This window comes from Cataglyphis hispanica, chromosome 22 (assembly GCF_021464435.1).
Source record: "Cataglyphis hispanica isolate Lineage 1 chromosome 22, ULB_Chis1_1.0, whole genome shotgun sequence".
Classification (NCBI taxonomy): Eukaryota; Metazoa; Arthropoda; class Insecta; order Hymenoptera; family Formicidae; genus Cataglyphis; species Cataglyphis hispanica.
This window is the reverse complement of record NC_065975.1, coordinates 3062182-3079847: the sequence shown is the minus strand read 5'-3', so window position 1 is coordinate 3079847 and position 17666 is coordinate 3062182. Positions and strand designations below refer to the sequence as shown.

The 17666-nt window shown below is 27.7% G+C and overlaps 2 protein-coding genes and 1 long non-coding RNA gene across 3 annotated transcripts; all 3 read left to right on the top strand.

Moving 5' to 3' along the window:
* The first annotated feature begins 1203 nt into the window (after nucleotides 1–1203).
* LOC126857702 (uncharacterized) lies at nucleotides 1204–2124 on the top strand. The gene is made up of 3 exons (XR_007688538.1): nucleotides 1204–1291; nucleotides 1679–1757; nucleotides 2024–2124. It is a non-coding gene; the product is annotated as an uncharacterized LOC126857702 (long non-coding RNA).
* Nucleotides 2125–8314: 6190 nt separating this feature from the next.
* LOC126857696 (odorant receptor Or1-like) lies at nucleotides 8315–10525 on the top strand. The gene is given in 6 exon segments (XM_050607366.1): nucleotides 8315–8339; nucleotides 8342–8675; nucleotides 8937–9272; nucleotides 9569–9764; nucleotides 10056–10211; nucleotides 10358–10525. Coding segments are annotated over 6 exon segments (1134 nt in total). The 3' UTR covers nucleotides 10445–10525.
* A 2004-nt stretch (nucleotides 10526–12529) lies between these two features.
* Nucleotides 12530–17243, top strand: LOC126857787 (odorant receptor Or1-like). The gene is made up of 9 exons (XM_050607508.1): nucleotides 12530–12709; nucleotides 13099–13303; nucleotides 13445–13600; nucleotides 13923–13966; nucleotides 15114–15488; nucleotides 15703–16038; nucleotides 16336–16540; nucleotides 16639–16794; nucleotides 17138–17243. Exons 1-9 carry the CDS (start codon nucleotides 12630–12632, stop codon nucleotides 17192–17194), a joined length of 1614 nt encoding a protein of 537 aa, XP_050463465.1. The 5' UTR covers nucleotides 12530–12629; the 3' UTR covers nucleotides 17195–17243.
* Nucleotides 17244–17666: the final 423 nt, after the last annotated feature.

The following is a 17666-nucleotide window of genomic DNA, read 5'->3' as shown; positions in this document are numbered from 1 at the left end:
TCGTCGTATCGTTAATGCTGTCATCGTGCCGCGGACGGCTTTTCGCGGCGTCGGTTCCGTCAACGTGTCGCGGACGGTTTTCGCGTCGCGACGCCGATCCCGTGTCCCGTCATCGTGCCGCGGACGGTTTTCGCGTCGTCGCGTGTCCATACTGCATTGCCACGAGTCGTACAATGACTCATATGTGGCACGCACATCTGTGGAGGACTTAGTGCGTTGCCTTGTTGCTCGTCATCGGAGCGTACGAGCAACGAGAGAGTCGCGTAACCGCATAACCGCGTTTTCGCGTCGTCGCGTCTTCGCGTCGTACTTCTATCCCGTTTTCACGATTCGAGGATCGTACTTCGTTGCCGACTAACTGGGATATCTCTCAGCGTTGCTATCGGTAATATATTAATACCCTATTAATATAATTAATTTTATATAATATTAGGTAACGTTAATACAATATTAATGTTATATATATTATATAAATATTTATGTATTAATAAATTTAATATATTAATGGAGACGCAACGTTAAAACGCCTCAGTATCGCGGCTGAGGTGAATGCCGGCCGCGTAGTAACGTATGATCATGCATAGTATAGATGCGATGATCGCGCGGTTAATCAAGAACTTCGGTTCGAGAATTGGCTGTTGGGGGCACGCTCTGCTTCGACGAACGGTTCGGCCTGAATCGGTTAGAATTCGATCGATTTTTGAATCGTCGTTCTCTCATCTTGTACCGTCTATCAGCTGTACTGTATCGCATTGAGGACAGTTGGCTGTGTTTTATTAGGTTCGATCTTCGCTCGCTAGAGAAGCTGATTTCTCATCTTCTAAGTGATCTAAATTGTGAACACTTAGGACTTGGGTATCTTCATTCTCGACCCGTCTCTCAGCCTTATGATAAGCGTAAGTTTCAGTCTGTATGATAGAAACTTGGTGGTTCTCTGTGATCGTTCCTAATAAAGTTCGAGTCGGCCCTCGGTGAGAACAAGCGCGGACAAGAATTGAGCGTCGATTCCATCAATCGATTTCGTCTTCTTCCTTTGCTCGCTTAACCCTAGCTCGGAGTAATCGTGAATTCCCGACTTGTCGACTCGCAGTATGATTCTCGAGTGAAACGGGGTTCGATCGTGCCGAAATTCGAAAGTGCGGGAGTTTCGTTTAAAGTATCGCGCGTAAAAGTGCGGGAGTATTTTTAATAAAAGTGCGGGAGTGCCGTTTAAAGTATCGCGCGTGTGAATCTACCTGAGAGGAGGAGGAGGCCTAGGAGAGGCATCGGGCACCGGTGGAGCAACTCTGTGGTAAGTAATTTTTTATTTTTATATTAATTATCTATTAAATATCTATTAATTGTATTTAATTATTAATTGCAAACGTGCAATTTAAATTAAGCAATTAATCGCGTAATTTAATTTTTTTACTTATATAATTTAAATAAGAGAAAATTAGAGAAAAAGATATTTATATATAAAAGCTATAATCTTGTAAAAGTTTCTACTTTTAGCTAATAGCTTTTGTATGAAATTATTACAGTTATTAGTAGATTTTTCAAAATTTATAAAAGTATTTTATTAATCTGCTTATTATTACATGCATCAAATATAAAATTCAATGCATATAATAAATTTTTGGAAATATTAATTATTTTGAGCATTACTATAATTTGCATCTCCTATTTGTATGTTCAGATCAACGTAGCGACCCTGACATCCTGAGAGGAGGAGGAGGCCTAGGAGAGGCATCCTGCACCGGCGGAGCAACCCAAGGGTGAGTATTTATTATTTATATCAATTTTTAAAAATTACGTACGCTCATTAATTCAGTCTCACAAACAAGAAAAAATTAAAAGAAAGATTTCTACATAAATCCTATAAAAGTCTTTATTTGGAAAAAAGTTTTTTATAGTTTATAAAATTGTTTCATATTTATATAGAGCTTTTTAGTATTGTACATATCATAAGGATAAGATATTCCGCACAAAATATTAATTATATTTTGCTGCTATAATTGGATTTTATATTTGTATGTTGCAGACAACGTAGCCTCAAGACCAAATCTCCGCTGTTGCGCATCAGTGCCGGTGAGTGAGAAATTTTTATTTAATTTTAAAGTAACGGATTTGTAGAAATTGTAGATATAAATTGTAGCTTATAGATTGTAGATAAATCCGTTACTTTTAAATGGATGAGCTAAAATGGACTAGTTGAATACTTTTTGATAAGTTTAATATTTAATATACATTAATATACATACATTTAATATACATTACATCCATTGCAAAAGTAAATTAAAGTCGAAATTAAAAAGGAAGATTAGAAAATTAGAAAATATTTTTTTCAATTTGTCAGATTTTACCTAAGTTATTGAATAAAGAAGGCTACTAATTTTATCAGATACATGATGATAATTTATTCTTATGACGCGCGCCTACTTTAGCCTAATTTTTTGTAGCTCATTCATCGTAGAATTTGTTTGTAGATTGTTCTTAAACTTTGTTTTAATTGATGTAAGGCCAAATGCTCAATCAATTAAATTACTTGTAATGTAATAATAAATATTAATAAATGTTGTGGCATAAATGTTGTGTAAATTAATCTTATTTTATTATAAATTATATATTATTATATGAATTAATTTTATATATTATATTTTATATATTCTATATTATTATTATATAAATTTTATAATAATAGAAATTTTAATTCAATTTATATATTTATCATTATCTATTATAATATTTTAATTAAATTTTTGATTGATAATTTGGCTTTGTCTCAGTCAAAATAAAGTTACATTAAAATGAATATTCAACGAACAATCATCATACGATCATCAACAAGCGTGAAATATTTGCGCTTATCTGCCGGCGACAATAATTAGCCGCCAAAAGAGTTTATCTCTTTACAAACGCAAGAAAAATCTTGCATATTCAGCGGCTAATAAATATGAAGCCGTGATAAAAGGAGTATGTATCTCCTTTTTCCATCTCTCGTTCGAGATCAACTCAGCAAATGGCCAGGAGCAACGAAAGGTAGGTCCAACTGGCCCGAAGAATGGATATGCAAAATAAGCGACCAATACTGCTCAAAATGCGGGAGGTACATAAAGTAAATTTAGGATACGCGATTAGGACACGCGAGTAGGACACTCGGTTAGGAAACGCGAGTAGGGCACGCGATTAGGGAACGCGAGTAAGGTACGCGGTTAGGGCACGCGAGTAGGGTACGCGGTTAGGGCACGCGGTTAGGTCATGCTCTCCAAAATTTTGTTGATCCTGGATTCTCGCTGGCTTAGCCAGCAAAAGTAGGATTGTTGGAACTATCTTAACTTAAAATAATTATTGAATTTCTTAAGAATTTAATTTCTTAAAATTCTTGCGGAATTAAATGTTTACTAGAAATTAAAAGATTATTAAAACTTTAAATTTATTAAAATATTAAACAGATAAAAAAATAAAATATAAATAATTTAATTTAATTAAATTTAAATTTAAAGTTATTTGTATATCAGACAAATTTTAATAATAAAATTGAAATTAGTTTTAAGGATAATAAAATAAAATTTATTTTTAAGAAAATTAAAAGAGTGAGAATTAATAATAAAAATTCTATTATAAATTCTATTTTTTAATACAATTGTACAACATTTAATTGTAATTATAATTATGTTATGATTGTAATTCTATATAATTATTGTATACATATTATAATCGTATATATAGTATTTATAATTATATTAATAATATATAAATTATAATTTCCTTTTTTTTGGAAATTACACGAAAATTTATCGAAAGAACATGTATAATAAAAAAACAATATAATTAAAATGTTTAAATTAATATATTTATTAAATATTAGTTTTGATATTATTTATTTTAAAAATATTTATAAACATAAGAGCTTTGTGTTTTTATATCAAATAATTGCTAATCAATTCGGGAAATTATATTTTACATTTTATAAATATCACGAATATCGCTAATTCTTCAAGTATTTAATAGAAAAATTATTGAATAAAAGTAAAGATTCGATGTTAAACTAACGATTAAATATTAGTTTTTCACGAAATTTGACGATTGTTTTCAACATTGCAGAATCGCGAGTAAATTATTTTAAATTTTATGATATAATTTTGATTTGATTGATATTTATGAATTTTGTGTCGGAATATTTGCTAAATTAATTATCTACGTTGCAAAAACATCGCGTTCTTTCCACGTTCTTGGACGCGATCGCTGTCTTAACTAAGAGGTCTTATCATTGTCCCTGTCGTCAGATAAACGTTAATAAAGTTGTGTGATTCGTACCGGCGAGGAGTCGAAACAATCTTCATCGTGGAGAATTATTTCTTGTCGGTTCTTGTAAGATCCATCCGTGATGTCTAGTTCGGTGTTCTGTTGAAAATTAGGGACGTTTGTTGCAGGATTGGAATTAAATCCAGATTTTTCTGGCGGTTTCTGAAAGCAATGATTTCGGAAATAACTCAACGACAACTGCCTTTTCAAAATCAAAAATTAATTTAAATAGTATATTTGAAGAAAAAATATATTTCTTTTTCTTCGTTAAAAGTATTCTTTTATTATTATTAATATTAATATTATTTTTGTGTTAATGCTGAAAAGACTTAATAGATTAAATAGTAGGTTGAACATGAATATAACTACTGTGTATTGGTAACTTTTCACTTTGCAAGCAATTTCAAATTGTAATCAATTTATTCATTTTTAACTTTTTTGATACAAATATTATGGTTACGAACAAATGTATTTTATTAATTAATTTTTAATTAATATAATGTTTTTAGGATCTGAGAATATTAACATTAATTTTAGTTTCTTTTAAGAAATTATTTGCAGGTGTTGGACATCCCGCCATTTTAGGAAAATTCTGGATATTTATTTTTAGATATATCATTCTGTAGATATAATAAAGTACATGCGCAAATTAACATATTATTTTAAAAAAGTTTTATACCTTTTTATATATTTTGTTATAAAATATATATGAACGTAACATAAAGTGTGCGGATACTTAAAAACTTCGAGACAAATCTAATGGGTACCTCAATATCAGTAAAATATTGATAAATTAATTTATTTAAACGCTACAGAAAAATAGCTTAAAATTAATTAATTAATTAAAATTATGTTGATTTTTATTTTACCTTGCAAAGTGTTTGAAATGAAATTTTGCTGTTATTGGGTTCGATTTGTCTCGAACAGTTGGTACCCGAGAATTATTTGTACTCGCACATTTAATACCAGCTATAATAATGATGCATGTATTTTATTATCCATAAATATAATCGTTCGTAACCACATTTTCATAAAATCGTTATATTCATTTATTTTTCAATATAGAGATATATTTTTTTTAATAATAGAAGAACACATTTTCTCGCGAAAATATGAATTGAAAATGATGACAATGGTAACTGTAATTGATTCATTACTGAAATCATTGCTATTGGGAGCAGTCTGGAAGATCCGGGATTCGTTACTTCCTACAGTGAAGTCCTTGATATTCAACGGATCACTTAACTTTTCTTTGCGGATTGATTTTGTGCAAGATCTGATGTAGAAGTAAGAAGTTGATCGTTCTCCATCTTTAGGATTGTTCTTGTCTTTGTCGGATATTAATCGACGTGTTATTTGACGGAGGGACTTTGATCAAATTCGTTAAGCCAGTTATCCTCTACTGAACGATAACGCACAATTCTTTTTATATCGGTATTTTAAGACTTACATGGTTTTATTTTGTTTAGTCAATTCTTCGCGAAACGGCACATATATCTTATTCTCAATCGTGAAAGTTAATTTAATTTAATTTAATAAAATTACGCATTTAAAAACAAATCGCGCATTAGATTTTATATTTACAAATGTTCTATATTACAGATGCGATTATAAAAAGCGCTCCAAATGTCCGTCGAAACATTTTTGTTTAAATATGTAGTAACTGTATCATTTCTTCGATTGCATGTACATTGGAATCGCGAATATCGTCGATTTATTTATTTATCGCGTTTTTTTGCAAATAAATTGCGGTTTATCTTGTGATGTAATCGTTGATTTACATCGAAGCTTTATCTATCTGTTTTCGCGTTTTAAATTTTTTTCTTTGAAAATATGCGCAAAATATGCCAGTAGTTTTTTCTTTTACAATTAAAAAACGATTAATTACTTTATTAATGACTCTTTTCGGTCGCAATTATTCATATTATATAAAACTATAAAGCTCTTATATAAAAATATTAAACTCTATAATTGTATGTCGATTATTAATAATAAATATTGCATAATAAATTGCTAAAAAGCTTTGTTTTTTTTTTAAAAAGTTTAGTATTTTATTTTTATTTTTTATTATTTTTTATATTTTTATTTTTTATTATACGCATTTTTTGATATTTTCGTATAATTTCATATAATAAATTATTTTGTATTAAATTTCACATTAAATACATTTTGTAAAAGGCGAAAGATTTATATGTTATTTGAATGGAAATCAGAATAGATTATATTTTGTGTATTAAATTTATTTTGCAAATTATATTTATCATTCTATTTATATTAGAATAAAAATAAAAACAAAATAAATATTCTATTCTGAGAAATAAGAAAGAGGAAAAAGCTTATCCTCACACGTGAAATGAAAAAGAGGAAAAAGCCTATCCTCACACATTTTTCCTCCTCGATAGTATCTCCACCTTAACGAAGGCATTTGCCGGGTGAGGAGGTTTGAGTGCTCTAATGAACCTGAGAGCTATGCCGGCGGTAATGTATAGCGTTTTCGAGTGAAACAAGTTTTGATTGATTAGAAACATCATATATTCCGTCTTGGGTTATTAAGGGTACTTGAATTGTTAAATAGATTAAAATACTTTGAGTATGAATGAAATATTTTGAGTAATCGTTCAATTGATTAATCAGGGCAAAAAATCTTGTACTTTAAAAACAAAATAGCATAAGAACCGCAGAACGTACCTTATATTATTTATATTAATCAGATTCTTTCAAAACTTATTTTTTGTCATATATTCATGTGATAAATTGGGTTTAATCGCTCTTAAAGCGATTAATCTTGTTTCACTCGAAAATGTTAATAGTTACCGGTAGGGTCACCCATGCCGGACAGGTCAAAGGGGAAGAGTCAGACTAAAAGAGATACTATAGTTATATTTTTTTATATTAACGTTTTTAAATAAAATAAAAGTAAAAGACAATAATAGAAAAAAAGAGCTTTAATCGTTATTTTTTTTTTTAAATCAATGTCGTACAAATACTTATCTCCCGAGAAAAGTATTATTTTCATGGATAAATCCATTTACAATAGAATTTATAATTAGATATATTAAAATTTTTTATTTAAACTTTAACGTTTTTATGTAATAGATAAATTAAATATATGTATAATTTATAAATTATATATAATTATAAATAATGTATAAAATCAAGATTAAAAATTTTTATTTGTGTTAACATGTTATTAGGTTTTATGCTTTTTTATATATAAAAAATATTTTAATTAATTTATCATGAAAATATTAAAGCAAATGACTTCACTTACTGCAGTTGCACATCGTTTTCTGCTTATAATATACTTCAACAGATGTAGGATTAAGTAGTAAAAATAAATAGTAGGGATAATAGTAAAAATTAACAGTAGGGAAATATAAATACAACTTTTATTGCAGGCAACAGTTACTAACTGACTTATGAATATATTCTAAGGAAATTCAAATGATCATAAAGAAGAAGAAAAGATAAATATGGATATAATTTTGCATATAAATGGTACAATTATTTTAAACGATCAAATATTTTTATTCTTCTCTGACTTTACTTACTAACAATATCATTTTACATGACTTTATTTTCACAAAATTTTATGTCATAAAAGCAATATCTGAGAAAACTTTGCTTTTTATGATTGATGTAGAGAATATTATATCAGAGAAAAATAATTGCAGCCTGAATAATGAAAATCGTTATCAAAGAAGACTTTGTCGAGAAATCGCGTGACTATAGACATTTGTCAGTCTCTTAGAAAATTCTGTAGCGGGTTATACTACTATATAAAAACGATTCTCTAAATTTTCGCGATCAAAGACGTGTAAAATAAAATTGTTGACTATTGGCTAAGTGTTTCAATCCTTAATTTATACACAAAGTGGGGCATAATTTGTCTATAAAATTTATTTATGATTATAAAGTGTATATATTTGCAATCTGGTCTGTAATCTAAAAGAAGGAAACTATCGTAAGTTGAATAATTTATTTTTCATCAAAATTGAAAAATAGACAGTAAGAACTCAAAATTACAATGCGCGTATTAGAATTTACATTGAAATTTTAACGATCTGTGGTTACTGGACACCGGATTCTTGGACATCTTTCTACAAACGTCTCCTGTATCATGTATATGCAATTTTTATATTTGCATTAATTAGTACGTTTACACTGTCGCAATTCTTGGATCTAATATTAATCGTGGATAATCCAGACGATTTTACTGACAATTTCTATATGCTTCTTGCCATGATCGTTTCCTGCTTTAAAATGTCTAGTTTGTTAGTAAATCGCGGTAATATCGCGATGCTAACAGATATTCTTATGAAAAAACCGTGTAGACCAATCGATCCGGACGAGATAGAAATTCGACAGAAATTCGATAGACTTATCGAGTAAGTATTTGGCATAACTTTTTAATTATTATACATGTAATAATAATTTCTCGTATTCTTTGATCTAAAAATTTTACAAATTTGTTAGCAATTTTCATTTAATAAGATTATTAAAAAGAACAATGATTATTACAAAAATTAATATTATAATAAATATATAATAATATTAATATTATAATAATTAATATTAAGAAGAATACTAAACAACAATTGTAAAAGCAAATAAATAGAGAATGTAAAATTGCCAATAGTCAATTACAGAGTGAACACGCTGCATTATGCGATTCTAGTTGAATTCTCAGGCTTATACGCGGTGATACAATCATTATTCACGGACTATTGGGAAGGGAAGTTAACATTCAGAGCCTGGTTGCCATTTGATTACTCCTCGACAGTATTTTTTCATTTTATGTATTTTCATCAATTAATAGGCTTACTTGTTGGGGCTCTTCTACATGTTGCTTGCGACAGTCTGATATGTGGATTAATATTGCACATATGCTGTCAAATAGAGATACTGAATTTTCGCTTGAAAAGAGTCATACATGATCCAAAAGTTCTTCGTGATTACGTCGTTCAACATAATCTCATAATCAAGTTTGTTTCATATAATTAGTATCTTATTATTAGAATTATATATGTCTTTTGTTCTAATATATTTCTTTAAATTTAATATGATAACACACATATAATAGTATTTTTATTAGTAAGCTAAAAGATAAAATATAAAGGAAATTTTAAAATAATATTATGATTAACAATTTTGGATGTTAATATTTTATTTTTAATTTTTTGGAGTATAAGATTTTAAAAATTCTTTTTGAAAACATCACACATTTATACTTATAGTGAGAAAAATAATAACAATTTAATGCATTTAAAATTTATTTTAGGTTTGCCTTTATGATAAATGAGAAATTCAGATTAACAATTACCTTTCAATTTATAGTAAGTACATTAGTAGTATGTGTTACTTTATATCAACTGACCAAGACAAATGCAAACGTCATTGAATTAGGATTGTACATGTCATGCATGTTGACACAAATCTTTTTGTATTGTTGGTACGGGAACGAAGTTAAATTAAAGGTATGCTATTAAAATAAATTTTGCTTTTTATATTGTGCTCAAATATTTTCATTTTGTCATATTATATAAATTAAATATTTGTTAATATTTCTTTTATATTTTAATATATATATATATACATATAATTAATACACACTAATATAAACAAATTTTTTTCGGGAAATATTTATATTTATTACGTCAAAGAACGTATAGAAAATATTAAAACTAATTTATTTAGATTAATATCTTTCTTTCCTTTTTATATTTAAAATTAATATGAAGAAATATTTTGCATTTTTTTGGATGTAGAGTATACAATTGATCAATAACATATTTAAAATAGAATGGCTTATGCTGGAGGAAGATGTAAAGAAAGATTTATTGACAGTCACAAGGTGCGGTATCATTCCGATCGAATTTACGAGCGCTTATATTGTCCCCATGAATCTTGATTCGTTTGTGGGTGTTAGTATATGATTTATTTTTACAGTGTAATAACAGTCCGTAACATACTATTGACTATTGTCTGTAACATGATCCGAAAATATAAAAATTATAAACTCGATAAAATTAAACTTATAAAAAAATAAGATATAATTTGCTTATTTTAGTTGCTCAAGACATCATATTCGGCTTATAACATACTTCAGCGAATGCGAGATGAAAGTGTCGAAGATGAATACATGATCGTTATTTAATATTGTCATATATCTTATCATAAAAAATAACGCGATGAGAAAACACAGAGATTAAAATAATATTTTTTCAACATTGTAACAATGCTGTGCAATTAATATATATTTTATGTCATATAATATTACATATATATGTACAATATATAATAGGAAAACGATTTAAATGACAAATTTGCATTATATGTTTTTGTACATTATCTTTACTTACATTTTATAGTACATCCGTACCTAAATTGAGTTAGTTAATATATATATGTATAAATAGGAAGATGTTGCTCCATATTACATGATTTTTTTCAATGTGTATGTGAAGCTGAGAATGTTAAAATAAATTGTTTTATTAATAATATATATATATATATATATATATATATATATATATATATATATATATATAATTAGATAAAAAACAAATTATACAATTTATTGCTTTTTTTAGTATATGCAAAAATTTCTTTATTTACATCTTTTATTTTTTATTTACTTATATCTTTTATTTTTGTATGATTTTTATGTTATTACACACACACACACACACACACACACACACACACACACACACACACACACATGTATATATATATATATATTCGAGATTCTATATACATACAATGTGACTACATGTTAGAATGTTCGATTAGAAACTGATGTTGCAAGAATGAATAGAAAAAAGCAATAAATTAAATATTTTATATTAGCAGAGAATATGTGTGATACATTATCAAGGATTTTTAAATATTTTAATTTTTTTATTCTTTACACGGTTTAGTTTTCTAATATTTAATTTGATGAAGTATTTTCAGTTAACATCATTATGTCATCGCATACATCGTAGTTTATCATTAAATCTATATTTAACGACTACACTTGATGAAGGGTCGTTGATGTATGGAAAGGATATAGATTGCAATCTAAATAATAAAAATTTTGCATATGAAGGGGGAAGTTGTACGAACGTATTATTGTGGGACGATCGCGTGGCTATACGCATTCTATGATTGTCAGTCTTTTTCAAGATTTCTTTATAATATTTTCCAGAAAAACATTTTTATTATTCTGTTCTATCTGAGTTTGTGTGAGTGGAGAAAATTGCCGACTATATAATTTAACTATCGGCTCACTGTCATATGAATAAATCTGAAAACTTATTTATGTATAATTATTGTATTATACAATACTGTGACACATTTAATTATTTAAAAAAAGGAAATTAGACGCTGTAATCTCTGAGACACACACAATGCTTCATGATTAGTGCTTTTTCTGGAGAACGGATATCGATAACCTCGACAGAGAAGTAAATTAAAAATTAATGATGCACGTTTTAGATTTTACGTTTAAGATATTAATAATTTGCGGATGTTGGATACCGGATTCCTGGAGGACACCGTACAAACGATTAATTTATCACGCGTATACAATTTTCATAATGCTACTGATACACACGTTTATGCTATCGCAATTGCTGGATCTAATTTTAACCGTGGACAATGCGGATGATTTTACTGATAATTTCTACATGCTTCTCGCTATGATTGTCTCGTGCTGTAAGATGTTCACTCTGCTAATGAACCGTAGTAATATCGTGATGCTTATCGATATTCTCGTAAGGAAACCGTGTAGACCGGATCAATCTGACGAAATCGAGATTCAGCAGAAATTCGATAGACTTATACAGTGAGTATAAGTAGTATATTTATATGAGATTTAATTAAAATGTGTTATATATAAAGCTACAATAATTTATAATAAATGATAATATTTATGACTTTGAATATGTAATTTTTTTTATTATAAATAAATTATTATATTTTAAAAATTGATTAATATTACAACAAGCATTTGATTGAAAAGAGATATAAAGCAAAGCTAACGTCAAAGCAAAAGTTGAATGAAAATTGAAACAGGAAAATCTCTACAGTCATCTTACAGGACAAACACACTTTACTATGCAATCCTGGTGGAGACAACGTGTGTATGCATTGTCGTAACGTCATTGTTGACAGAATTCAGTAAAGGAAGATTGACATTCAGAGCATGGTTACCATTCAACTACACGTCGCCGTCACTGTTTCGTATTGCATACATACACCAGCTGATAGGTTTAACAGCCGGCTCTGTTCTCCATGTGGCTTGTGACAGTCTTATATGTGGTCTGCTGGTGCATGTTTGCTGTCAAATTGAAATAATGGAATGTCGTTTGAGAAAAATTACTCGCAACCGAGATATCCTTCGCAAATCCCTTCTTCAGCATAATACTGTATTCAAGTTAGCGTTTTGCAGTTAATATTATATATATATATATATATATATATATATATATATATATATATAAATATATATATAACATATATATATAAATATTTCACAATTTTTTTGGTATTAATACATTTTATATGACTCTTGTATTTGTATTATTCAGGAGAAAAAAAGACCAAGAGAACAGAGAATAAGAAATGTAAAAATATATTCTAGAATTTGAGAACTTTCGGTTAATTACAGAACCTTTGATTATTTTATTTATTTATGACTTTATTTTTTTAATGTAATATATTATTCATACAATTTTAATTAATAAATTATTATAAATGTTGAAATATTTTAAATATTTAAATATTTTCAAATTTCTAAAATAAATTTTATATTTATAATTTCAGATTCGCTGGCTTGGTAAATGAAAAATTTAGCTTGACTATCCTCATACAGTTTATTGTGAGTACATTGGTAGTGTGCTTTAATCTATATCAATTTACCAAGTCAACTGCGTTAAGAGCGAAATATATGCAATTAATTATGTATATGGGTTGCATGCTATCGCAAATTTTTTTATATTGCTGGTACGGGAACGAAGTTAAGTTGAAGGTGTGTATTTTTGAAACAGGCATATATAGATATATATGTATCTGTTATTTGTTATTATTTAAACATTTTATTGAAACATTTGATACAATATATTGCGCATAAGTTAAATAAATAATAAAATGTAAATTGTTAAACATTTAGAGTCGTCAATTGGTCAATAATATATTTGAAATGGAATGGTTTGAATTGGATAATTATACTAAACAATCATTATTAATGATCATGAGACGTTGTACGATACCAATCGAGCTTACCAGTGCCTATGTTATCTCTATGAACCTCGATTCATTTGTTAATGTTAGTATTAAAAATTGTGTTATGATATAATTAACAGTCGAGATCTAAAATAATGTTGTAATGTCAAATATGTTTTAATTAATTTTTCTTTTAATAAAAAGAAATCACAATTAAAAATAAAATATTTTGTTCATATCGAGATGTTTCATATTTGATAAAAGAAATTCTCCATTACATATTGGATATGAATTTAGACCTACGGATTATTTTTTGTTTTTTAAAAGCTTACTTTTCAAAAGCTTTAATATAATAGAATTAATAAAAAATTAGATACATATATTTAACTTATTTTGAATAACATTATTAATAATTTTAATTGCAGTTACTTAAGACATCGTATTCAGCTTATAACATACTTCAGCAAATGTAAAAATTTTAATGCAAAGACAAAATAAGAAAAAAAATTGTTGTTTATATTTTGCAATCAGAATAGTGTGAATTTATGATGCATGTATAAAGAAAGGTAGAGGCGGAAGAGAGAGAGAGAAAAAAGAGATTTAAAAAAATTGAAATAAATCGTTTTATGTGTGTGCGTGTATATAGACATGGTTGTTGCATTATTATCATTTTTTAAATATAAAAAAAACATTATATGAAAGAAAGTGAAATTTAAATTACTTTACATTACATAATAATGATATATACAATATTAAACACTTTATTGATGTTGCGATATTTTTACTTACATATTTTGCACGCTAATTCAGTTATATTTATATCATTTAGACATTTTTTTGCCGCCCGTTATATACGCATATTACATGTGTTAGGTCATATAGACCAATATTTAAAAATCAATACTAGATGGAAAAAAACTGTCATTCATGGTACGCTATGAAAATCTCACTCCTACATAAAATAAACATATTTTGATGAAGTATAAGATATCGACATAGTGCTCGATTTGATATTCAAGAGTTATTATTTTTTTGTAACGTATAATTTTATAAAGCAGAATTCTAGCGAAGCATTATTATGCCATAATATCGCAATATCAAGTTTGTGTTTAGGCGATTGCATAAAAATAATACTATCCGAGAAACATAATTACACAATCTGAATAATAAAAGATGTCAAAGAGGGAGAAGTTGAACGTAGTATATTATTATATGCCGGAAGATATCGTGAAGCTATAGACATTCCATGGTCAGTTTGTCATAAGATTTTTTACCTAAGTGCATCAAATTGCTTTACGAAAAAATATTTTTATTTTCATAACACTACTATTTGATACCGTAATTTCAGAAAATTGTCGTTTGAGATGTAATTTGGCCAACTTAAATTGTCGTCCACATAGATTTTTGAAAAATTGATTAAATAATTATATTGTATTATTAAATGCTTAAAATTTATTCTAATTAATTTTAAAAAAAAGATATGTATATATATAAATGTATTTTCAAAAATTTTTAAAAATCTTGAATGAAGATTGATACGCATGTATGTATATAGAGTATAGAATCTATCTCAATTTTTCTCAAAATATAGGCGAACAGATATAACATCGAGAAAGATACTTTATAAAAATGCGCATATTAGACTTTACATTTAAAATATTGACGATCTGCGGCTGCGGGCGACCGGAATCCTGGACAACGCCGTACAAACGGTTAGTCTATTACGTGTACACAATTTTCATATTGCTACTAATACACACGTTTATGCTATCGCAATTGATGGATTTGATTATAACCGTGGACAATTCCGACGATTTTACCGATAATTTTTACATGCTACTCGCAATGATTGTATCTTGCTGCAAGATGTTTGCTCTGTTAATGAATCGCAACAATATTGAGATGTTAATTAATACTCTTACGAAAAAACCGCTTCAGCCGATTGAATCTGACGAAATTGAGATTCAACAGAAATACGAAAGATTAATACAGTAGGTATCGCGAGCTAATCTCAATCTGTTTTATTTGATATATAATATTTGATGATCTTTGATTCTAATATATAGAATTTAAATTTAGATCAAAATTATCAATCAAAAGAATTTTTTTAAGTTTTTTTTTTATTTATGCAATAAATAAGATGCAATGCTTTAAGAAAAAAAAAGCATTAAATGAAATGCGAAAATGTCCATAGTCGTCTTACAGATCAAATACATTTCACTACGTTATTCTGGTCGAGACAACATGTCTATGCGTTACGGTAACGTCGCTATTGACAGAATTCAAAAAAGGCAAATTGACATTTCGAGCGTGGCTACCGTTCGACTATTCGTCACCGCTACTGTTTCTCTTCGCATACGCTCATCAATTGATAAGTTTTACAGTCGGATCTGTTCATCACGTAGCTTGCGACAGTCTCATATGCGGATTATTAGTGCACATTTGCTGTCAACTAGAGATATTGGAATGCCGTATAAGAAAAGGCACACATAATCCGAAAATTCTTCGCGATTGTGTTTTTCAGCACAATCATATATTTAAGTTCGTTTCCATAGAATTAGCGTTACGAATAAAAATACTTTTTATCATTAATATTTGCATAAAAAATTTATAGCACGAATAAAAATATTTTTTATTATTAATATTTGCGTAAAAAATTTATAGCACAGTTTTTTTTTGTATAAATTTAGAAGAAAGGAAATTCGTATGTTATTTTTTGGCAATATGAAATTATTTCTATCAAGTATATTCTACTGTATATATTGCATATTTTTATATACATTTATGTATTTTTATATTTTTCCAATATTCGAGAATCACGTTTGCGATTAATTCTAGGTTTGCTCATATGGTGAATGATAAATTCAGGATAACTATTTTTATTCAATTTGTTGTAAGTACGCTGGTAGTGTGTTTCAATCTGTATCAATTTACCAAATCAACTGCATTAAGAGCAAAATATGTGCAACTAATACTATATATGTGCTCCATGCTATCGCAAATCTTTTTTTATTGCTGGTGCGGAAATGAAGTTAAATTGAGGGTATGTGCTTTTTTTAAATGGCTATCTTTTTACATAAACATTTAGTATATTATATACGTAGATTAAATAAATAGTAAAAGATCTTGAATTATATACAGAGTCGACAATTGGTAGATAATGTGTTTGAGATGGAGTGGTTTAAACTGAATGAAGATGCTAAGAAAGTTCTATTACTGATTATGAGACGCGGTACAATACCAATCGAATTTACCAGTGCCTCTGTTATTTCTATGAACCTCGATTCTTTTGTGGGTGTTAGTATCGAAATTTATTGTTGCTTTAAATAATAGCGGAGATCTCGTATACAAAATTTTAATATCAGACCTGCTTTAATTCAGTTTTATTCGAATCAAAATTATTTTTTTTATTTTATTTTAGTTATTTATTCAGAGCAACTTTAATATTTAATATATTTAATAAAAAAAAAAAATATTAACGTATATTTGCATAAATATGTATTTTAATTTTGCTCTTAAGATTAAGAAATTACTTTTTATAAAATTTTCAAATGTATTTTTTTATATTGTGTAATAAAACTTAATCATATACACACCTGTAACTGATTTTACAATATAATATTAATAATTTTAATTGCAGCTACTGAAAACGTCGTACTCTGCTTACAATATACTTCAGCAAACACAAGATTCATAATATTAGACATAAAATAAAAAAAAAAGAATTGGTAATATCTAATATAAACATTGTAGAGTATGTTTTATACCGGTATTATAATACTGCTAATTTACTATATTGTAGTGTATATCACTAATGCTGCACAAATAGAAAAATTATAATTAAAAAATTGTTATATATGTATCATATGTTTTGTTAAAATATGGGTTTTACTTACATTGCATGCTGTGATTATATCAATTGAAGATTACATACATGTGAGAGTGTTAAACTAGAAATTATAAACGGATCAATATGACAACCAAATCAGTCATCTATCATTCAATACGGTAAATTTACAGCATTATTAAAGACCACGTGTAAGCGACATTTGAAAGTTATTTTTTTTTCTTTGACAACTTTTGCTAACATATAATTTATTTTGAATTTGTATCGACATACACTCACCTTCCTCGATAAGACAAACACTTTGTATTGAATATCCGTGTTG

Bases quoted from the DNA above. Each gene is read 5' to 3' on its own strand.
- LOC126857787 (XM_050607508.1), top strand. From the start codon at position 12,630: ATGGAATGTCGTTTGAGAAAAATTACTCGCAACCGAGATATCCTTCGC. The intron at 13,304-13,444 runs GTGTGTATTTTT...TTAAACATTTAG, and splicing joins GGAACGAAGTTAAGTTGAAG to AGTCGTCAATTGGTCAATAA. The intron at 16,039-16,335 runs GTTCGTTTCCAT...GATTAATTCTAG, and splicing joins CAGCACAATCATATATTTAA to GTTTGCTCATATGGTGAATG.